Source organism: Rasamsonia emersonii (assembly GCF_000968595.1).
Source record: "Rasamsonia emersonii CBS 393.64 chromosome Unknown ctg1118621760016, whole genome shotgun sequence".
NCBI lineage: Eukaryota > Fungi > Ascomycota > Eurotiomycetes > Eurotiales > Trichocomaceae > Rasamsonia > Rasamsonia emersonii.
Genome location: NW_013563271.1, coordinates 38309 through 61615, shown reverse-complemented (window position 1 = coordinate 61615; position 23307 = coordinate 38309). Strand labels below are relative to the sequence as shown.

At 51.1% G+C, this 23307-nt stretch overlaps 6 protein-coding genes across 6 annotated transcripts; 2 read left to right on the top strand and 4 right to left on the bottom strand.

Annotated features, from left to right (window-relative positions):
- Positions 1–869: 869 nt before the first annotated feature.
- Positions 870–5431, bottom strand: T310_2159 (Multidrug resistance-associated protein/mitoxantrone resistance protein; the record flags this gene model as incomplete). Its single annotated transcript, XM_013474966.1, has 4 exons — positions 870–2532; positions 2562–4389; positions 4522–5326; positions 5381–5431. The coding sequence occupies 4 exons, from the start codon at positions 5429–5431 to the stop codon at positions 870–872; spliced, it is 4347 nt and encodes a 1448-aa protein (XP_013330420.1).
- Positions 5432–6202: 771 nt separating this feature from the next.
- On the top strand, positions 6203–7458 carry T310_2158 (Galactonate dehydratase; the record flags this gene model as incomplete). Its single annotated transcript, XM_013474965.1, has 3 exons — positions 6203–6378; positions 6432–6653; positions 6714–7458. The coding sequence occupies 3 exons, from the start codon at positions 6203–6205 to the stop codon at positions 7456–7458; spliced, it is 1143 nt and encodes a 380-aa protein (XP_013330419.1).
- Positions 7459–8000: 542 nt separating this feature from the next.
- On the top strand, positions 8001–11069 carry T310_2157 (2-deoxy-D-gluconate 3-dehydrogenase; the record flags this gene model as incomplete). The annotated part of the gene is made up of 9 exons (XM_013474964.1): positions 8001–8132; positions 8194–8406; positions 8474–8865; positions 8980–9321; positions 9403–9441; positions 9784–9787; positions 9830–9839; positions 10092–10642; positions 10737–11069. 9 exons carry the CDS (start codon positions 8001–8003, stop codon positions 11067–11069), a joined length of 2016 nt encoding a protein of 671 aa, XP_013330418.1.
- Positions 11070–11661: 592 nt separating this feature from the next.
- On the bottom strand, positions 11662–12658 carry T310_2156 (uncharacterized protein; the record flags this gene model as incomplete). Its single annotated transcript, XM_013474963.1, has 6 exons — positions 11662–11712; positions 11742–11897; positions 11959–12006; positions 12064–12217; positions 12289–12427; positions 12502–12658. 6 exons carry the CDS (start codon positions 12656–12658, stop codon positions 11662–11664), a joined length of 705 nt encoding a protein of 234 aa, XP_013330417.1.
- Positions 12659–13139: 481 nt separating this feature from the next.
- Positions 13140–15157, bottom strand: T310_2155 (uncharacterized protein; the record flags this gene model as incomplete). Its single annotated transcript, XM_013474962.1, has 5 exons — positions 13140–13195; positions 13323–13351; positions 13532–14271; positions 14319–15041; positions 15098–15157. The coding sequence occupies 5 exons, from the start codon at positions 15155–15157 to the stop codon at positions 13140–13142; spliced, it is 1608 nt and encodes a 535-aa protein (XP_013330416.1).
- A 1288-nt stretch (positions 15158–16445) lies between these two features.
- T310_2154 (uncharacterized protein) lies at positions 16446–20700 on the bottom strand (the record flags this gene model as incomplete). Its single annotated transcript, XM_013474961.1, has 9 exons — positions 16446–17386; positions 17445–17666; positions 17722–17882; positions 18092–18177; positions 18237–18572; positions 18676–18918; positions 19032–19474; positions 19810–20503; positions 20563–20700. 9 exons carry the CDS (start codon positions 20698–20700, stop codon positions 16446–16448), a joined length of 3264 nt encoding a protein of 1087 aa, XP_013330415.1.
- Positions 20701–23307: the final 2607 nt, after the last annotated feature.

The following is a 23307-nucleotide window of genomic DNA, read 5'->3' as shown; positions in this document are numbered from 1 at the left end:
ATGCCTGCCACAGCGTAGACGCCTTAGAGAGGGCGCACCCCCACGCAGTTATACAACCAGCCAGGTACAGACGAACGAACTACACCTGTAAGTCATCCTGCGTTGCATATTCCACTCTCCTGTCGGCGGTCCCCCGTGCCCCTCTCAGCAACTTCAGGCGGGGCTCCATTATTTCCTCCACTCTCAAGACAAGCGAACCCCCACGCTTCTGACCCACAGCTATACCCCTATCTGGCAAGGCACGGAGTAAGAATAGTAATAGTTTGGCGGGGTAGATGGCCCAGACCGGATAATTTGAGTCTGGAAACAATCGGCTTCCTCCGGCTGGGCGGCCGATGGTAAATTACACTCGGCGTGTTCTCCGTGGGTTGGACGGTACGGTACGGATGTATGGTATAGTATGGTATGGTACGCTATGGTATGTTACGGAACAAACGTTCGAAGACTTGACGGCAAGGTTAGTATGTAGACAGTAGATAGCTAGAACATGGTGTAATATTGCTGCTGCAGCGCAACTATTCACAATTTATAATTGCATGTGTAGCAGAATATTTCCAGTCTGCTGGCTGGGTTGTCTGGTGGGCTGTAACGATGTAGTTATTTGTCTGAAGTAAGAGAACAAGCACGCAAAGGGCAGACCAAAATACACCTCTTCTGGTAGTAGCTTCAGAATAAAACTTAAGATTATTTATATATACCAGTTTCGGTGCCTGATTGACTATCAAGGTCTACTAGCATACACGAATACTGCCAGTTAGATTATCAAAACGCTTCTGGCAGTAAAATCTTCTCATCAACGTCCTTATCCCTCATTCTATGTGTTAATTCCTGCCTATACGTGATATGAATTCGTCTAACACTGTACTGATCTACACAACACGTCCCTCCCTCTCAACCATCCCCCTATCCAACACAACATAGTAATCCGCGTCCTTGACAGCCTCCAGCCGATGCGCAATCGTTACCACAGTCGACTCTCGCAGCTCCTCCCGGATGACCTTTTGTATCTCAAGCGACGTCTCATGGTCAATCGACGCCGTCGCCTCGTCCAGAATCACAATCGGACTGCGCCGCAGCACCGCCCGCGTCAGCCCGATCAGCTGCCGCTGTCCCTGGCTCAGGTTGCGCCCCCCAGCCTCGATTTGTGTCGAAAGAGTCCACCCGTGCCGCTTGCTGCAGATGCGCTGCAGGACTTCGGCGCATTCCGAGTCCGTGTACTCCCCCGTCGGATCCAGGTTCAGCCGGATGCTGCCCGGGAAGAGAATCGGGTCCTGCGCCACGAACGTCACCCGCGTGCGGAGCGACTGCGTGCTCACGGCGGAAATGTCCATGTCGTCGACCATGATCCGCCCCGATTCCGGGCGGACGACGCCAAGCAGGGACAGCGCCAGGGTCGATTTCCCGCTCCCCGTCCGTCCGATGACCGCCGTCGTCGACCCGCCAGGGATCCGGAGGGAGATGTTTTTCAGCGACGGGTCGAGATGGGGCGCATAGCGGATCGTCACGTTTTCGAACGTGATGGCAGAGCCGAATCGTGGCCACGACGCGAGCGGATCGATCGTCCCTGCCGGCTCCTGCTCGATGTGACGAAGCTCGTCGACCCGCTCCACCGACACAAAGTCCATCTGCAGCTGGCCGTACTGCTTGCACAGCGCATGCGTAGACTCCACAAAGCTGTTGGCCGCGATGAGCACAAAGGCAACCAGTCCCGGAGAGACGTTCGTGTACAGCGCCAGAGCCGTCAGGCAAAACGTCGATATGGCCGACAGGCTCTCGAAACGATAGATCAGCCAGGCCTGCAGTGACCAGTAGAAATGATCCATCCCCTGGAATTTATCCACCGTCTGGATCACGCGGTTCTGGAAGCGCACTTGGGCGCGGAACGCGCGCACGGTCGTCAGGCCATGCAGCAGCTCGCCGAAATTAGACATCAGCGGGCTGAGCGATACCATCTCCAAGCGCCGCAGACTCTGCGACGTCGGGAGAAAGCGCAGGAAGATCATGACGAACGCCGCGGTGAGCGCAAACGAAAAACGAGGAAGGTCGGCGTCACCGAGGCGATGACGAGAATGGACGAAACCCACGTAATGGCCTGGAAGGCGATGATCTGGAACTGCTCGCTGATGTTGCCGTCGACGACGCCGATATCCGACGTCAGACGGTTCATCAACCGGCCGACTGGAGTCACGTCGAAGAAGCGGAAGGTGGCATGGCTGACGCGCACCATCACCTGCTGGAACAGGGATTTCCCTGCGCAGTAGATGATGACCAGCATCAGGAGCTGGGCCACCAGCAGGGTGACGGACTGGAACGTCGTGATGAGGAAGAACGCCAGCAGCCAAGGTCGAACATCTTCCAGCGGTGGCGGCAATTCGTCGATAGGATTGGGGGCCCTGAAATGGACGTCCATGCTGAACGCCCCTGAAGTCTTCCTGTTGGAACCAAGGTAACTGAACACCACGCGGATCTGATTGTAGGCCTCTCCCCACTCCTTGAGAAACCACGACTGTCCAACGGCCGTCAGACGATAAACTGCCAGAACCGCGACGAGCGCGGCCCACCATTTCAGCTTGCCCGCGCGAATGTAACTCCAGTAGACGCGGGCCTTTACTCCCCATTCAGCTCGATGTTCTTCTTCAATGAATTTGTCTGGCACGGCCGCAGACGCCTCCTCCTCGAGCGCTGCCTGGTTCTCAGGCTCGGCCCGTAGCTGCGGCGCTTGACCGACTCCATCAGCTGGTGCAGCTGAAGAAATAGCCTCCTTGTCATAGACTGTCGCCCGCCCGTCCGCAATCTCGATGAACTGATCTGCAATGTGCCGCACCAGCGTCGTGCGATGCGTGACGAGAACGACGGTGCGGTCCCGCATCAGGGGGCCCGACAAGCACTTCCGCACGATCGCTTCTGCCGTGTTGTAATCCAGGGCCGACAACGGATCATCCAGCAGCAAGATCCTGGCGGTACTGTAGACTGCTCGCGCTAGAGCGACACGCGCCTTCTGTCCTCCCGACAGACCGATACCGTTCTCACCCACGAATGACAGGTCGCCGTGCTTGAAATTGGCGAGATCGGGAAGCAACGCGCAAGCATCCAGAACCCTCTTGTAGCGCTGCTCGTCATACGGAGCGGAGAAGAGGATGTTGTCGCGGATGCTCATGCTTTGCAGCCAGGGCGTCTGGGCGCAATATCCCACCATCTCATTGGGGATATGAGCGTCCCCGCTGAGCTTGTCTAGTTCGCCGAGAAGAGCCTGGAGCAAAGCCGTCTTCCCTGCGCCGACCTTCCCATAGACAACGGTCAGGCCTTTCGGGATGGTCAAGTTCAGATCGGCCAGCACGGGTGACATGCGTCCAGGCCAGGCAAAAGAACAAGATTCCAACCGGATAGTAGAGTCCGTCGAGGACTCGACCGCCTCGTTGCTCTCCTTGTCTGGTTCAGCCATGAAATCCTCGATTCTCCCAAGAGCGATGGACGCGTTGATCAGAGCGGTAATCAAACCGGGAATATCCCGCAGCCGAGTCTCCAACATCGTAAACAGCTGCAGCGCAGGGAAGATGATGTCGATACTCAACGGATGGCCCGCGAGGAGCGTGTACGCGTAAAGGGCCACCACGGGGAAGACACCGCTGGAGAAGGCATTGATGAAGCGGATCAAGATGTTCCACAAGCTGGTGATGATCCGCAGATTCAGCTCGCGTTGTCGCGCATCCATGACCTGGCGGAGCCAGTGATTGTGCCATCCGTACCAGCGGAGATGGCGGATCGCTTCGACGAACTGAGACGTGATCTGCAGTCGTGCGTCGGTCGCTGCTCTCCGGACGCGCTCCCATCGAAGAAGGGCGCGAGAGATCAATGCGTTTACCGACTGAGCGACTAACAGGGACAAGATACCCAAGAAGCAGGACGGTCCAAATAACTTCCACACGAGGACCGTGGCGATAATCAGTCCGACGGGCTTATCGACCAACGCGTCGATTTCCCAAAGCCGCTGGGCCACTTCGTAGACGTCTCCTCGTAACAGATTGAATATCTTGCCCATCGAGGCGGACTCTTTTGCCTTTTCTTTCTGGTCCTTACGTCTCGATACGCCGTTGGCATTCCCATTGACAAGTTCGTCGTCCTGATCCTCAGAGCTCTCTGGCTTGCCGTTTATTTCCGAGCCAAATACGTTCTTCCGTGACAGGGCTTTCTCATAAACCATCATGATCATCTCACCCCTGCTTCTCTCGTAACACCGTCTGCCGTACCAGAGATTGAACACCTGTGATTGCGCAGCAACGAGACGAAGGACCAGTGTCAACAGAGCGTACGTCAAAGCGACGCGCTTCGGCGAGCTGGGATCCTTCATCGCCTGCAAGAGCTGCTGCAACAGGATTGGTGTGGAGAAGTCTGCAAGGCAGTCAGTCAGCAGCCGTCCTGTTTCTATTTAAGGGCACAGTGTTCAAGCCAGACCGCAGAACATTTGCACGATTGCAATGACGCCAACAATGAAGACGTCCCGGCCATTGGCCTGCAGCACACGGCCAAGCACCGATCCCTTGAGCTGACGGAATTTCTCATGCAGCCGCTTGTGCTGGAACTCGAAAGCCAGGAACCAGACATCCGTTTCCTGGAGAGTTCTTTTCTGCCCGATATTCATCAACGGGGCCATCCACGACACGGTGAGGAACTGCCAGAGCCGTAGGTTGTCCTCCGGACTGCGGAAGTCGCTGGATGGCCGCTGGCCCACGGCGCTGATGTTGAAAGAGGGCAGTGAGGGTTCCCGAAGCGGCATCAGGAGAAGGGTGAGACAGGCGGCCGCCGCAGCGCCGATTGCGACATAGTGAGCAGTCAGTTTGAACCCTGCAGAAGGACGATTAACCACAAGCGTCAATTCTACTGCAAATGCTGCAATAAAGTATGCTAGCATTGCCGTAGGACATGACCTCGGACGCTTGACAGCGATCACGAGCGCGGCAACACCCTGCTTCTTGTCAGTGATAGTTGCTGGATAGGTCGGGAAAATGCCTACCCATGAGACAAGAAGGGTCACAGCAGTGAAATCCAACCCCGGAGGAAGCAATTGGACGATCTCAGCTGCGCAGCCAACAACAGAGAGGACAAAAAGGGAGATCGCCCAGCCTGACTTGGGCTGTTTTGCCGGTTCTGGCGGCAGCTCAGAGCACTCTGGGGGATGCTCCGAAACAAAAGGTTTGGTCCACTGGGGACCCCATCGAGGGAAAACATGGCCGTGCAGGTAGTTGATGGCAATAATCAGGACTATTACCGCCGGGATGGCGGAGACATATGGTATCGCACAGGGCGATAGCCGCGCATTGGCCGAGTCCTACATGCAGTCAATAATACAAGCATGGCCATTCAATTGCATGTATGTACGTACCCAGATCGGGTAGCAGGAATGCTGCGTGCCATGATCGTGAGCCAGCGGCATTTCGCAGCTCCAAGTAACGAGTGATTGAGTATACCTAGGTAGCCAGGCCTTATATTGCTAGAGGACTGCGTGTTGGGCGTTCGTCTGGAAGCGGGTTGCGTTGCACCAGTTCTGCCGCTCCCGACCGCCTTCCATGTCGATCAGAGTAGTATTCAATGAAGATATCACATTCACCACATTACATTAACATTAAATAGTGTAGAACTAAATAGTATACTAAGTAATTGAAGAATCTTGTACGAAATGAAGCAGTTCCCTTGATGCGAGATATTATCTGTAGTTTTCTCGCTTTCCAATACACTGACCACCTGCCTCGCCTTGATTCTGCCTCTACTCCGTAATTACTCTGTACGGAGTACTTGAATGATGAATTTACGCTGAATTGATCAGAAAGAAGGCTAATTAATGCTAGTAACTAGGCATGGTCCAAATGCAACGTTATTCTTCCTTTCAGCTGGCTGTCCAGTTACTCCGTACAGTCACTTCAGTTGGTACAGTACAGTACAATACGTTACAAGCGGTACGGTACGGACATGCACCGAACAAAACAACTGGATTGATTATTACTGCTGTACAAGAATCATTTACCTCAACTCTAGCCAGTTTAGCTGCGTATGTACCTGCAAGATCAGCTCATTTATGTCATTGGTCATCTACAGCTCGTGCTCTGATTCCTGACTCACCGTCCTACGTACCTTAGCTACACCATTCCTCCTTTCTTTCCCTTTCTCTCCCCTCAATTGAATTGACAATCGTCAATAAGCAGCAGTCATGGCCAAAATCAAGTCCATCGAATACTTCCGCGTCAAGCCGCGATGGCTGTTCGTCAAGGTCACCGACGAACAAGGCCGCTCTGGCTGGGGCGAGGGCACCCTGGAGGGACACACGCAGGCCGTGGAGGGCGCGCTCGACGAGATCATTGCGAGGATTATAGGATATGAAGCTGAGTACGTCACATTCACACAGAAACCGTATGATTTTTACAAACTGACCCTCCCAGCGACATCGAACACATCTGGCAGACCGTCTGGCGGCTGGGCTTCTACCGCGGCGGCCCCGTCTTCATGTCTGCCCTGTCCGGCATTGATATCGCCTTGTGGGATCTCAAGGCTCGCAATCTGGGAGTGCCCGTTTACCAGCTTCTCGGAGGAAAAGTGCGCAACAAGGTGCAGGTCTACTGCTGGATTGGAGGCGATCGACCCAGCGATGTCGAGAACGCGGCGTGAGTGGCCATATTCTTACAATTGACTATTATATTTTCTCTATGCTAACTTCGCGACAGGAAAGCACGCATCGCCCAAGGGCTCAAATGCGTCAAGATGAACGCCACCGAGGACGTCAACTGGCTCGACTCGCCTTCGGTCCTTGACTCGTGCGTTGAGCGCCTCAAGACCGTCAAGTCCCTGGGTTTGGATGCTGGGCTGGACTTCCATGGCCGTCTGCACAAGCCCATGGCCAAGCAGCTGGCCAAGGCGCTCGAGCCATACCGGCCACTGTTTATCGAGGAGCCGTTGCTCTGCGAGCACCCGGAAGCCCTGAAGCAGCTATCCGGCCTGACGAGCATCCCGATTGCCTTTGGCGAGCGGCTCTACAACCGGTGGGACGTGAAGCGGTTCCTGGAAGAGCACTCGGTCGACATCCTGCAGCCGGACATCGCGCACGCAGGCGGGATCAGCGAGACACGGCGCATTGCCGCTGTGGCAGAGGCGTACGACGTCGCCATTGCACCGCATTGCCCGCTGGGCCCGTTGGCGTTCGCAGCGTCCTTGCAGGTGGCGCTGGCGACACCCAACTTCGTCATCCAGGAGATGTCGCTGGGGATGCACTACAACGTCGAGGCGGGCGACATCGACCTGAACACGTACGTGAAGGACCAGTCGGTGTTTGAGATCCACGACGGCTACGTCAATGCGCCCACGGGGCCGGGATTGGGTATTGAGATTGATGAGGAGCTGGTGCGCAAGATTGCTGCTCGAGACGGAGCCTTGGCCGCCGAAGGAGTTTTACGGTCCGGATGGGGCGATTAGAGAGTGGTAGATGCGAGATTAAATGATTTGAAAATTAAGCAGTGTAGATACGTTTGAATACTATACTCACGAGAAAATATATAAATGACCAAGAATAAGAAAAGTTGATCACTCGTACCTCGCTCCCCAAGAGCTTGTTTTCACCATCTTTGAATCTATTCAGTAGCCTAGAGCTAGGAAACATCGATTCCAGGCACAGAATTATGTCATCAGTCCCAGCAAGGCGTCAGTCGAGTGACTGGAATGCGGAGACGGCGTGGGGGTCGCATTTATCCGGGGATAATTCTATGGACTAGTTCAGTTCCCTGGCTAATTATAGTGGCATGGTGCCAATCCGTATCCCCGTTCGAGCTAGTCGATACAGTCGTAGTATTTCTGAGGCAGTCAATATCTGTAACGAAGCAGCTGTCGCAGATTACCATATTCTAGTATATTCTCAGCTGCTACTACTTCATCTCTGCATCCCCGTTAATCATATTGTCGACCGTTACCCTCTTTCTTTTACTGCCTAGTCAAAGCTCTTCATCTGGCTCAATACCAGCATGGGCGATATCATCCACCAGCTCTTCTCCCTCCAGGGCCGCACCGCCCTGGTGACAGGTGGCACGCGAGGCATCGGCGCGCAGATGGCCATCGCCCTGGCAGAAGCAGGCGCTGACATTATTCTGGTTCAGGTATATCTTCCCATTAACCCCGAATCTCGCCTACGTGTGCATCTTGCTAACGACGAGCTAGAGAGACACGTCCAACCAAGAAACGAAGCAAAAGATCGAAAGCCTCGGCCGCAAAGCCATCGTCTACACCGCAGACCTCGCCTCGCGGGAGGAGGTCAAGATTCTTGTCAAGCAGGTCCTGGAAGACGGACACGACATCTCCATCCTGGTCAACTGCGCGGGCATCCAGCGGCGGCATCCGTGCCATGTCTTTCCCGACGAGGATTGGGATGAGGTGTGTTTGTCCCGCTCCTCAATTTCAAGTTCTTACGGAACTTTCTGACTGACTGACTGCTCTGCAGGTCCTCCAAGTCAACCTCACCAGCGTCTTCACCCTCTGCCGCGACATCGGCGCTTACATGCTGACTCGCACGCCCGACGAGGTCGGCCACCGCGGGAGCATCATCAACGTCGCCTCGCTAGTTTCGTTCCAGGGGGGCATCACGGTCCCCGCGTACGCCTCTGCCAAGGGCGGCGTTGCGCAGCTGACCAAGGCACTGTCGAACGAGTGGGCGTCCAAGGGCGTCAACGTCAATGCCATTGCGCCGGGGTACGTGGCCACGGAGATGAACACGGCGCTGCTGCAGGACAAGGAGCGGTCGGCCAGCATCCTGGCGCGCATCCCGGCGGGGCGATGGGGGACGGCGGAGGACTTTAAGGGGTCTGTTATCTACCTGGCTAGCAGGGCGAGTTTGTATGTGTCGGGTGAGGTGCTGACAGTGGATGGGGGGTGGATGGGTCGGTAGTGCAGTTCTAAAAACATTCTATCCGGATTATCTTTACGTGTATATATTTAATTCAATGGCAGCTTACTACACGTTGTATACAAGTGTCTATCACTCATTGTCAACGATACTGACTACACTGTGTACGCTGTAATCCTAGAAACCCCGCACTACAACCCACTTCAACTGCCCCAGTCAGCCATGTATCCAGCTTGTAACAATAATTCAAATAATTCGGATCGGCTGGTCGATTGCATTCCCCACCCCCACGCGGATTTAACCGCCCACTCAGATGCATTAAATATCGGACAAGTCTCCGACACACAGTCGAGTCCAGGCCCATTGCAAAGAAATAGATTGACCTGTGTACGCGAGGCTATTCGGGGTATTTCGATCCGAGTTGTGGACGAGCACCCCCACGGGACGTGGGATGTCCTTCATCCCTTTCTGTCATCACTGTCTTGACTTGTCTGTTACATTACGGTACATTCGTACTGTGCTTACAGTTACAAGATGCATTCATTTGGTAACCCCCACGATGAAACGTACGTTGCCGATATTCAGTTTCATTATTGTCATCGGAGTATTCCCTATACTCCGGAGTGCTACTCTGCAAGAGAGAAGGGAGCCTAGGGGTATTTCTTAGAATTAGTTAAGAATAGTAGTACAAGTTCTTATCCTAAAGACATCTATCGATACAAACAACCAGGAGAGCCAGTTATAAGGTATTGGAAAACCGCAACTACTGTATCAAGCAGTATTAGTAGTATATCATGCGTTGTGCTTCCAAGTATTAGATACTTCTTCTTTGCGTATTTTCTTTCCCTTTTAGGGCAACAGATATAGTGCCTTATATTTCGACAGAAGGATTCTAAATTTCACCTTAGCCAGGTATGAAACTATTCATCAATACTAATGCTCGTTAAATAATAGAATAATACTAGTGAGACCTCTTCATGTGTCTGACTCAACTAGCATAATGTACTGTACTTAATATTTTTCTGGGTTGTAAATCAGCCGTGTGGTTTCCTACTCATATATAGGACTGCTCGATGCAGTCTATAGTCTATGTCTATAGTCTATATCTAGATATGGCATCGCTGATCTGGCGCAGTCTTTATTCTTAAGAGATGCTATTCAAGATCTAACATACGTGAAGCTTATCAATCTGAACTTTATCACTGACGTCACTGAGTTAAAGCCGGGCTGGACTCGGCGCGAGTTCTTAAGCATCTTGATTCACCTATTCTATCATCCAACAAGAAGGTTATTAATAGTCAAGACAATATGCCCCCGTCCAAACGAGCCAAAAAGTCTCCCTCTGCCGTTCGCTCGATGCCCTCATCTCCTCTTTCTTCAGAGGATGTCGATGCCGGCAAAGACGTAAACGAAACCGCAGGCGAAACTGCAGACGAAGACGAAGACATCTACGATCCCGCCCTCCTCGACGAGGAGGAAACACCCGGCGGATCAGACAGTAATGTCCTGCCGGAACCGTCGAGAGGACCAGCCGGCGTCCGCAGCTACAACGCGCTGAAAACATTCAAAGGCCAAGTCTACTCCGGCATGGCGGTCGGGGGGTCCCACACGTGGAACTACGACCAGGGCGTCTGGAAGGAGACCAAGGAGGAGCCGGATCTGTGGAGGATTGACTACAAGACGGCCAAGAGGAGGGTGAGGAAGGCGCCTAGGGGGAGTGGTGCGCCTGTGGGGACGGGGTATCACTGGTTGATTGTTGCGCATCAGGTGAGTAATTTACTTACTCTGGTATACTAGAGAATTGTGGGAAGAGCATAGTTGGCAATTAATTAATATACTCTTTGTATTTGTGTTATGGCAGTACGTCACCAAACTAGACGCCAACACCTACGACACGCACCTCGTCGGGTCGAAATACAAGCTCGCCCACAAATCCGTCTCCTCCAACTCCTGGTCCATCCCCACCGTCAAGGCGCAGCGCGAGCGCGAGATCGATCTGCTGGAAGACGCAAAGCGTCGCGTGCAGGGCCTGCCGCCCGTGCTGGCGGAGGAGAAGGTCAGAGTCGACAAGCCGGAGAAGGGGCAGCAGAGGCTCGATGCTATGTTTGCCAAGGTTGAGGCGAACAAAAGTTCGGGGGCGGATGGGAGGAAGAGGAAGAGGGAGGAGGGAGTTGATAAGGGGGGCGTGGACTGAGGTAGAGAGTAGGAACGTTCTCAATGAATGAGCTGGAGGAAATAATATTGTGTTGAATAGGGTTGATGCTAAACTAGAAAGTAGAAGCTGTCCCATCTGTAGACAGAACGGCCTTCATTCAAAGTTGTCTTTGACCAGACGCAGTTGATCTCGCTGTCTCTGTTTATTTAAATAATTTCAAATAATGTGCTTCCATATTAATCAAATAACGATGATCTTTCCTTCCCTCATAATTACTCTAGCATACCCTAGTTTTATCCATCATCATCATCATCATATTGCAATACTTGCTCTTGTGAATAGATAGAGGCTATCTCACGCTGTAACAACTGATGGACTGCTCCTAGGAATTATACCTTATTGGACCGCGAATATAGGGGACTTCTAAGATTGGCACTAACTAGATACCTAACTACCCTATGAAATAATTATTCTCGTCAGAATCTACCTTCTGCACATGTGTATAATCGATTAACTTCGCCAAAGCTAGTCCCACACATCCCGGCTGATGGAGTCTTCAGCCCTGCGATAGCACCCTGATGGTGGAATTCATCAAGCACTCCCAAACCTATCTTTCAAAGAACGACCCTGACTACGTGTCCCATCGATTCTGTCGTTCCGCTGATCCCGCGCCGGCGAAATGCTAAACCCGGTAAGAAGATAAATACACACAACCAGATACTCCATGACAAGCGCCATGGCGACAAACGGGCCAACCGGCCCCGCGAGCGGATTCCAGGTCAGGTCAGAGGATTTGAAAACCGAGAGGAAGGCGTAGGTAAGACGGACGACGAAGAAGGGCATTGCTGAGGAGGCTCCTTTGAGGACCTATCCAGATGCACGGGTCAGAGGTGTTCATGTTTGTGTCTTTTTTTTTTACGTTACTTACCGTCATGCTAGTCAATGACAATCTCGCTGCCCGCCGCCAGAAATAAACCTGAAATGCCAGCAAACAGCCAACAAACACCGCGATAATGATGTATCCGGCTCTTACGAGCTTCAGACCAGTCATCACTGAGGATTCGTTATTGTAGTTTCCTTCCAGCGAGCCGCCTGCAATGAGCAGAGCGATGCCGACGAAGAACAGAACACGTGACAGAATGAGACCATAGCGTATGGACGAGTTGTGTTGGAAGTCAGCGGCTTGTCTGGAGATATCAATTAGCGAGGATGTCATACGCTTGTACGTATCTGATAAGGGGATATGGACAGAACATACATGATCCAAATCAACCCAATTGTCGCCGCAATGACAGGGAACACACCCGCATTCAGCAGAATGACGGCAGCGATGGTGGGCCCGATTTCCTGTTGCTGATTCTCGTGCACGATCAGGACGATGCCACTAGCCACACGGACTAAATACACAGCGCAGAATGGTCAGTCTGTGAGATTCTCGAGATTGAAACGTCAAGGACAAGTAGGAACGCACTCAAGGAAAATATCAACAACACAATCCACGCCAGACGGGGTCTGTCATTGCCCTTTCCATGCGCATGCCGGTGGAAGAGCAGCCACGCCGCGAGCAGGACGGCAGGGACGTAAAAGATGATCAGGGCGATGCCGACTTTGGAATGGTCGTTTAGCATGGTGAGAATAGAGCAATATACGCCGTAGTGTTAAATGAGAAATTTGTTGTCAGGTGTATAATTAAAACCTCGAGTACTCTGAATGCGACTCATCGTCGGTCTTTCCCTTCTTATATGGTGGTAGTCCATCATGACAGAAACAAGCTTTGGGCAGCTGAGGCTATGCGACTTCCTCAATTCTCCTTGTAACGATCGTGTCCGCATGTTGATGCCCCGAAAGGGCAAACTCTGTCCAGATTGGTGGAGCTGCCTGCCCCTTTTGGGCTAGCCTGCTCGCATGTTGCGGCCCGAATAGGGTTAGCGGAAATGTGCAGTTGCAGCAGCCAGTAAGATTGAAGAATGGCTGCAGTCTAATAACCTTAATTCACTAGCCTCAACCTTAGTGGTCAAAGGACCAATTGCAGTGCTTAATTGGACAGGTAATGTGGCTTGTTCGCCTTGACAGCCTCGTGCACAGCCTTGCAGGCAGCAATCAAGCATTCTAGAACGATGTTACGCTCTGTTTGCTAGGAGATAAAGACCAATTTTGACAAAAGTCTGATTTGATATCAGTCTGGTTCAACCTTAGCCTGCAGCATAGCATACGAGAAAACAGCAGGATATTTGTGCAAATGGAATTTGTAATTCCTGATGACTTCCTGCCCCCGCAAGCACTGGTACATACCGTATATATATCCAGTTCGCAACACGTATCTGCTTCGAATTAGTGGTAGAGTATATGGTACATTTAGATGATGTGCATCATAGAATCCTCATCTACTAAGCTAATTCCCTTGTGCTCGTCTCGTAGTGTTGGGATACTTTAATATCCTCAGCCCCCTCTTCTGAACCTTCTTCAGCGCCGCCCTCATCCATGCCGTCTCCCGTGCACACCTCGCGTCATGCTTGACCGTCTCGAAGACCATGCTCAGCGGCGCAGTCACGGTGAACGCTCCGCCCATCTGCATCGGATTCTTCAGGCAGTACTCCACCGACTGGCACACATTTCGCGCATGGGACAGGAAGTCGGTGCGATGCCCCAGCGGGGGGAGTCTGCTGAGATCGAATCGCAGAGACCCAGAAGATGTCGTGATCAGATCAGCGCAGTGGCAGGGACTGTCGGGCTTGCGAAGACAATTCGGGTAATTGAAGCAATACGCGTCGACGGCGTCGACCTCGATCGTCGGGATGAAGTGGTACAGCTCGCACATCCCCGACCAGAGCACGACCGTGGTCGCCCAGTACATCATCATCGTGCCGGCCATACTGAGATCCGGAAACTGAAATGCTACCGGAAACACCTTTCCATGTTCAGGGTCGTCCGCCTGGTTGTCTTCTTCCGACAGCACCGACCAGTACAATGGCCCCGGCGTTTCCTTCTCCAGGTCGTTGTAGATGCTCTGCAAGGTGGTGTCGAGCTGCCAGCATTTGCGCGTAACATCGAGGGCCGAATCTAGGAGTCCCCTCGAGCGGAGATTCTTAAAGTCGTCACTCTGCTTGAAGATACCCGGCGCCAGCGCGAGGCAGTCGACCAGTCGGTCCAGCAATCGCTTGGGAGAGTCTTTCCACGGGCCCTCCATCCAAAGAGGTTCAGACAAGAAAGTCGGTTGACGCATCTCCATGCTATACAGGATCTGAGAAGTGTTAACCAGCCTCAATAAAAAGGATGACATGGTCATACCCCCTGATGGCGCAGCCCGACGAAGAGCTCATGCGCAATGCCAGAAGTATGCGCATCCACCCCCCGTAACTGGACCAGTTTCAGCCAGCCGTTGCAATGGCTGGCATACGCATACCAGGCCTCTGCGGGACACTCCATAAGCTCATACATGCTCAGGGCCAGACAGGCGGCGAGAATCTCGTCATCGTACACCAGCTTCGGATTCCAGAGGGCTTTGCGGAGCTCCCTGAGGCCCTGCGTGTAGAGCTTCAGGCTTTCGCGAATCAGCACAGGATCATCGTACAGGCGGCCCAGTGCGGCGGCGGATATCGCCAAGCTTGATGTCTCTAACGCCTTTGTGCGCATTAGAAACTCGGGGAGCAGGACGAACCACGGCCTGAACTTGTTCTGGCCACGCTGTGTTTCTGGAATACAGCAAGAGACGAAGGCGTTGAGCAGGTATTGGCGATAGGTAGCTGTAGCTAAGATCTCGGCACCAGCCGACGTTGCAGGTCCTACTACACGAGGACAAATCTTGCTGTCGCGTGTCAAAGATCCAGCTGGACCAGCGCTCGCCCCGTTCGTTGATGCAGTCTTTCTGACTTCGTCAAAAGAGCTCTTCATGACAGTCTTTCTGTCCTTGGCGGACGGTTGAACCGGCACGAAGATCTTCTCCCGTTCGTAGCCGGCGCACACCCGGTTGGACCTCACGCACTGGACGCATTGAGGTCGTTGCAGACCGCACTAGACGAAGTAAGTGGATCGAATCAGAAAGAAACGATAGATGGCTAGGTACGCACGGCGATCTTCCGTTGTCGGCACGTCTTGCATCCTTTGGATTTGCCTGCCACGCCGACCATTCTGAACCAAGCTGTCGGATTACATAGTTCTGAAGTGTAATCGCAAGTCAGGGCCCTGCTGTTGAGGAATATTCTTCTCTCATAAATCGCGTTTACGAGGAATAGGTACAGGAAAGAGTGCAAGGCAGAGACAGATCTTAGACGAGGCTTATCCGTGATAGCAATCCTGCTTAGTCAGCAACTCAGAGATGGAAACTGTGGCTGTGCAGGATGTAGCTTCTCAGAGGGTTTATTTTGCATCGTATTTTTTTTTGTGCCTGGAGAAATTATGATCATCCAATCGTATCGCAGTCTTTTGAGATGTGTCAAGGGATAATTTAATTATTTTGATAGACAATCAGGCAGCATCGTTTCTACTGTAATCCCGGATCGATCTGAAACAACCTAGAGGACATTTTTACTCAAATCGGAATCAGAAATAATTTGCGGATCACAGCGAAGCAAAAACGGAGTACTCCGTAATATTAACGGTCTGCCCGGAAACTCACCGTGATCCCTTTGATCTGATTGGTAGAAAATTATCACGTGACTGTACTTTGTTCTCTCCTGATTGGTAGAGATTCGTCATGTGATTGTTACTTTGGCTCATCTGATTGGTTCATACGAAGCAGAATCATGTGATGTTGCTTACATTACCTACCTAGGTACAGAAAACAGGATAGATCAAACACACTAATGAAGCAGTGGAAATTGGCAAGGGAATCGATGAAAAATCGCGTACTTGGAGGTAGGATTCTTTGTCGTAAGAGAGTTGTATTTCCTAAGTTCCTCGACGTCGAGGGGTTTCCTTTTAAACTAACTATGAGTCACATGATCAAGGCGCTACCCGCTTTCAGGTACCATCCTCACCTCCATCCGACCTGCCACCTCCATGGAGGATACGAAGCCCATACGAAGCCTATATGGGAGCTCATGCGAAGCCTATAGGGGAGCTCGTTCTGATTGTCAGGATGTCATTGCTACGCGCTGCGCAGGGACTTAGGGCCCTTTACTCCCTGGGAATGGATTTTATAAATATAATAAAAACTCCCGAAGATCTCTGTCCGGACAGCATCAAACTAGGTTTCAATTTCGATTACTCGTCACAAATTCAAGCTCAATAATGACATGATATGACACGACTAACATCCTTACTCAGACACAAGTTGCATGGTTAGGACTTTTGTCTCCTGCATGCAATTCAATTCGCCATCACAGCTCGTTTGCCATTTAAGCTCCCTGATGTTGGATCGTCAGGAGTTCAGAAAGATTGTTACAGCAAACGAACTCGAGCGTAACCCGGCCAATCTCACCAATCACTTTCATCGGACTCCTCGTCGGACTCCTCTGAAGTTGAATCTTCTTTCTGCCGGGCCTGGAACTGTTTTATTGGGGTAGTGGTTTTCAGCTTGAGATACTCCATGTTAATGCCACACTGCCATCCATCAACGTCGTCTGGAACGTAGAGCGGAAGATGCACCAGATTCTTGCTGGGACAGTTCGGAAGAGGGTCCGAGACAAGCAGTTTGATGATGAGATGTGGATTCTTCTTAATAGTCTTGCCGATCATCTCAATGATTTTGTCGCCCTGGGCCTTGTCTCCGAAAATTCGCGAGAATGAGTCGAGCAGAATAAAGACTGCGTCCTTCTCGGGTAGCGAGTCCAACAGCTTCTTGAAGAGACGTGAAGCGTATCTCGGCTTCTCCTTGGACTTGTGGAGATACTTGTCCTTCTCCAGAAACGAAAGGTTGACGGTCGGCCGCTTCTGCAGAATAAACTTGAGGAGCTGGCCGTTGAGGCTCTTGAGAACCGCTATTGCACCGGAGTCTTGCTCGTTGAAGGAGTTGTTCCTTCTTAGCCCGCAGAAGAACGACAAGACTGGGAAGTCTATCGTATTGCCGAGAGTTATGGCTAGCATCGCGTCAGTGAACGACATGGAGTTAATCAGGTCGTCGGGTGAGTTCTCGGCCTCGATCTCAAGGACACAGGACTGAGTTCGGGTCAACCAGTCGTAGACTTTATCGGAGTTCATGATCCACTGAGCCTTGTCTTGCTCTTCCAGGCTGAGGTCTTCAAGGCGGAACAGACATTCTGTGATCTGCTTGTCTGGAGCAAGGTCGAAATTAGACAGGCCTTTGAGCCATGTGTCAACCAGCTGCTCATTCTCGTCGACCGAGACGCTGCTACTTTGTTGTCCTTCTATTGCCTTTTGCATTGAGGAGAGGAAAGCTAGCGCTTCTTCTTTGTTCACTAAGATTCAAATCGTCAGTCGGCTGCGTGGTGCACCTTGGGGGAAGATCAGCTTCACCTGTGCCATTAATAGCGTTGAAAGCTGGGTTGCTGGCAATGAATCGGTATACACAATTGTAGGCAACGACTAGTAGTTTCTCGTCGTCTTGCTGATTTCCTCCCAGGAACTTTTGTTGGTTTTCAGATAGCCCCTTCATTATCTTCTCCGCTATCTTCTTCGGCATCTCGTCCAACTTCTCTTCGAGTTCGTTTAGCTTCGATTTGGATGTCTTTTCAAAACCTGAAGAAAATGAGGTCTTTCCTCTCCGTTAAGTATTTATCCTGGCATAGGCTACCTTCCAGCCTCCTTGCCACGCCATCTACAGTCGTCTTCACGCGTTTTCCATTCTCCTCGATTCTGCCCATTCTCAGTTGTGCGCAGACATCTACTTCTCTTTGGAACTCAGCAATGCTGTCTTCCAACGCGTCAAGTGCAATTCTGACATCGCCATCATGACTTTTGAATTTCGAGGTTATTTTCTCTGCATCGGATCAGAACTTCCTGATATAGCCAATATGATCAGCAGTCGACCCAAGGACACGAATTGCTTGCCTGTGAAGCTCATCGATAGTTTGTTTATGATTCGTTCAAGAACTATGAAAATTGAGAGGAAGACCGAATCTGCACAGGAATGGAGCGCCAGTGACTGGACGTGAACATCGGACAGTCTGTGCACATTGTTGAATTTTCGCGGTATATCAGCAAGGGCTGCCTGGATGTCTTTGCGAAGATTCTCGTGCTCCTCCACCGCCTACCAAGGGATACGAAGGTGAGCACAATTATTCCAAAATGGAATCGGGTGAGACTTACGGCAAGAATAAGGGTGAAGCCTCGCGAGATGACAGACCCATATATATCACTCGGAGCCATGCTGATTATACCTGTCAGGACATCTTTGTGTTTAGCAGCACCTCGGAAACATTTCCGGATGAATCGCTTGCAGTCGCGAGTATTATCAGCTCCTTCACGTCTCTCCTCGATCAACTTGGCTATCGAGAGCACGTAGTCAAGATTGTAGTCCCCGGGCTCTCTGATCTCGACGCCGAGCTTCTTGAAAATTTTCCTTGATTTAAGGGTAACGGAGAACCTCTTCAGTGTATCCTGGAACTCTTTCATCTTCTCGTTAGACAGTTTGTAGTAGTCTGTCTCCTTATGTGGTGTTAATTGATTATCAGCCCCAAACTTAGGAGTCGGAAAGACGATACTTTGGAGCCTGGCCCTTTGGAACGAAACGATCCAGTGCGCTCACAAATTCCGGAGGGTTGGTTTCGCTCTCCTCATCGCCTTCGGAAATTCGCTCAATGATTGCTTGTCCAGCCCTAGTTTTGACAAACTCCGCAGCGCTGTTGTTCAGAGTCTGGTCGTTCAAGGCGGCGCAGGCGGTGCAGTTGGACCAGACGCTGAGGGCTTTTGCTGCGTTGCTGCCGTCGAGAGAAGAGGAGGATTGGAGGGCGTATTTGGGGGCGATTGGGATTTTTAATAGGTAGAATCCCTGTTACATTTTTTATATACTTAATGTTAGGGATTTCCTACTCACTCACTCTTCTTATTAGCGCGCAGCTCATGCTCTGGGACCACCTCCAACACGACCTTCCCCAGGACTACCCATCCTCCTCCATCTTCGACGCACGTCAACAGCAGCACAAATGGCAAGAAGTGGTCGAGACGGCACAGATCTTCTCTCCGTCTGCTGCGGACGGCAGCAGCACAACAACCGCCATGACCCCGTTTCTGCTGCATGCAATGCATCTCATGGCAGAGGGCCTCCAGCGCCGCGTCACGCAGCTGCTCGAGGAAACGGAGGGGTGTAAGCGGCGACTGCGGGTGTTGAGGGAGATTATTATGAGTGAGTGCGAAACCCAGCACGAAGGACGAGTTTGTTGCTTGCTGTGCATATTCTGATTCTGACGTGGATGCATGCAGGCTGATCGTCGATTTCGTGACGAGTTTGCTGGGATATGTATATTCTGTCATTATTATCGCCCATCTCCTCTCCTTGATCGACACGACAATAGAGTTTCCATCAATAGATCGATTTTGCGTGTTATCTGATGAATTCCTCGACACAGGGTATCAAGAAATAGATAGAGATCAATCGCATAGATATGGATTATATGTATACAAGACGCAAACAAAACAGAGGTTAATAAAACAAACAGCGACTCGATCCAATTACGCTCGACCTTGATCGTTTTGCATACCCCGCGAGGAAACCCCAGTCCCAGTACATATAAAAACAGTAAAGAAACAAAAGAAATAATACAGATAGACAGCTGTAGGTCCAGCCCACGCAGCACAAACTATAAGTAACTCCACCCAAAACACACGTCATTAGGATTCTTTGACGGGACAGACCCCATCCCCGTCGCTGTCATCGTCATACCCATCAGGTCGAACCCCTTGTTGTTGTTGTTCAGACCTAGATTAAGTCCTAGACTGTCCATATCTATCCCGCAGCTCCAGTCTGCGAGGCTGTTGCCGTACCCGTAGCTGTCGTCGGCCGATAGGATGTTGACTTGATCTGCGTTGAAGCGTGGTTGCGATGGCTGTGGTTGCCCTTGCGGTTGTATTTGCGGTTGTAGTTGAGTGTCCACTGGGAAGAAGGGCATGTTCATATCATTATTATTGCTGGTGGTATTGTTGCTAAACGCTGGATTCATCTCGTCAAATCCAAGCGACGACGACGACGACGACGACGTTGATGATGTGGAGGGGGATAGCGAGGATGGTGTCGCTGCGGTCGTGTCCATGCATGGTCGCGTGCATGCACTGTTGACCGGTCTATTACATCGGCTATTCGCATTATTCCCGTTGGCGACTGCGTTTCGAGGGCTGGTGGTGGTGTTATTGTTACTGCTGGTAGCAGCATTGCTGGCGTCTCTGAGCTGCAGCTCCACCGTGAGCTGGTCCACTGTCCGCCTCAGCTGCACCAGCTCCGTCTTCTGCATCCAGTACGACTTGAGCAGCATCTGGTGCTTGATGAGCAGGTCCTGGAACTGGTGTTCGAGGTTCTTGACGTGGCGTTCGCGGCGTTCGCGGAAGGCTCGCTGCGAGAGGCGGTTTTGGGCGCGGCGTCTCTGAGACTGAGTCAGAGTGATGTCGCAGATATGAGACCGTGTCTGGTATGTTCACTTACAGCGCGAATCGCGGCATAGTCGTTCTTGTCGGGGTTCTGCTTCTTGGCGTCTGGAGGCGTGTTGGGCTGCGAGGGGAGGCTTTCGCTGGTGGGTGAGGACAAGGGAGGCTCGTCTGATGGCTCGGGGGTGTGCGCCATGCTGAATTATGGACTCAATAGATTGGCTGAGTGAATTTCAATCCTGGGACGGTCAGACTATGCGGTTCGAAAGTAGTTGACTGTGAAGGAATACCTACAGTCGAGATTGTGGTCGAATTGTAGTATTTCAGGGAGTAATTGAACGGGAAATGCCGCAGATTTATTTTATTTCGTTGGAAATAAATAGTGCTGTAAGCTTTGCTGTACACGCGCTGGTATGAGCAGACTATGGTAGCTTCAAGCAGGCTGAGAGTTGCAACAAGAATCGATCAATCGTCATGAAGCTGAAAAAAAAAAGGTATGTGCTATATGTACTGTACAACACAGTATAATGTCACTGCAGTAGCAATTGACGGAGACAGATTGACCGACGTGGATAGAGCATGGCCAGCCCAGAGTTATTATAAGGGAGCGATCGCAGCAATAAATCGACCCACCTACGTCAACGCAAAGCCGCAAGCTAAAGCCTGGAGCGCAATGCAATGCTTCCTTTATCGGCCGTGCAGGCAAAAAGATGGACATACCCAGAACGGCAACAGTATCGACAGGGGGGCACCGCCACTGATTGGCGCAAAGCAGGCGATCGATGGGGAAGAACCGGCCGAGCGAGTTCCGAGAATCTCTCGGTCGGGATTTTTTACAGTTTGAGATTGACAGGGCTGCGATGCCGGGTTCCGCTGACGTTGGACGCAAGCACCAGGGATGGAGGAATAAAATAAAGCAGTTTACGCTGTCTTCATTCTGCTGTGTAGTATTAATTCAATACTATAGATTTGATTAATTATCCTGAAACTGTTAGACATAAAATTCAGACATCCATGCATAGACACACATATCTATCCACTGTTAGCAGAAATATTCTGCACTCACAGACAACACCCAAAAAGTCTCTTCGAGGGATATTTTCCGATGCAACGCGACCATGTTCACATGCGACTCACTGTATTCCATCTTCAGTGCCAAATTAGGAAATGAATTTGCGCCACTCGCCGTTGCCACCCAACTATGAATTTTTTTTTTCTTTGAAGAAAGAAAAACACCCCTGTTCATCCTCCTCATCATGATTCTACTCATCGTCATCACAATTATTGCGATGAATTGACTTTCATCTGACATCTGTGCTGTTTCGACTCATGCACTGCTTCTTCTCCGCACTCCTCATCCCTTCCCCTCACCCCTCACGGGCTTCCCCACTCGGCCTCGTATTCCGCGTATTGTCGAGTCTTTTGCTCCCGCATGCGGAGAAGCACAGCTAGCTACGATTAAACTAGAATTCTAGAATCCTACTGTCGATCATGGCGCCAAGTAGCGGTCTACTGACAGCCTGCGGTGTAGACTAGACAGCTGGCCAGGGAGCTGAGGATCTGCCATACCCCGACAAGAAAATAAAGTCTGAATAGAACAAGACTCGCAGTTAACTGCTACAGTAGACTATCTAACGCAGCTTACTCAGAAGCTATATTATTCTCATTAATTGCCTCCCAGACGTAGGCAGATAGTCTGATTACTGACGTAGAATTGCAACTACGTATGTAGGACACATGGTCATTCCGCAAAAGGAGTTAACTCCAGGCACGAAACACTAGCGCAATGTCTAACACTAGTCCCGACAACACTATTCGTGGATCACCCTTCCATCCAATCAGAGGAGATCCCGAGATCGGGATCGAGACGGACGGAATCGGCATCCACGCGGAGCAGCCGGAGAGAAGTATGCACATGCTTGGCATGCTTGTAGTCTCTGCAAGCTGAAAGTCGAGAATTTGAAGCTGGACGGCCAGCAATTCCAGTTTGACCCTTTTCATTTATTTGATCCTCAGCCAGCTAGCCGAAGGATATGTTCGAAGTGCGAGTATTTTTTCGTAGATGCTATTCACAGGCCCGTATCAATTGACAAGTATATGCGGAATAGTCTGTATACTCCGCATCCTCCGCACAATCCATCAGATCAATCATCTCCATGGGTAGAAGTCAAATTCAAGTCTGTATCGAGTCAATCTGGAGAATTGGGGAACGGTGTCTGAAAGAGCTGTTCCTAGAGCAGCTGTCACGATTTTTGCTGGTGCATACAGTAATCCTTATACTCGGAAGTATATACACTCTACCACCGATTATCCACAGTACCTATATCAATTGACATCGTCGAATGGATATCGAACTATGTGCCTTTTACAATAACGTGTCTTCAGAAGACTACGATTTGTAAACTAGCGACTGCAATCGCACCAATTGCTCAGAAAACATGTTCGTGACCGAGGCATCCCGTGAACAGACCTATAATTCGCATCTTAAGAATCAAATTCTAGAATCTATATCTTCCTAGTTTACAACTCTCTGGCTAGACCTGACTCCTCACTAAGAACAATTCTGGACGTTATCAGTAAAGTATTAGGGTTAGGGTTGTATCCACCGCATCCGGATCCACTGCGATCCACTACGTCATTCATCTCCTCGCGTGTATCCCTACCAAATCGGGAAATACTATCTGGCCAATGACAGTCATGCCCACTTTTTTGTCTTTGACCCTGTACGGAGTACATACGGAGTACTCCATACGGAGGGAATTCCCCAAATTATTCTGAGAATCGACCAGACTGGGGCATAAAA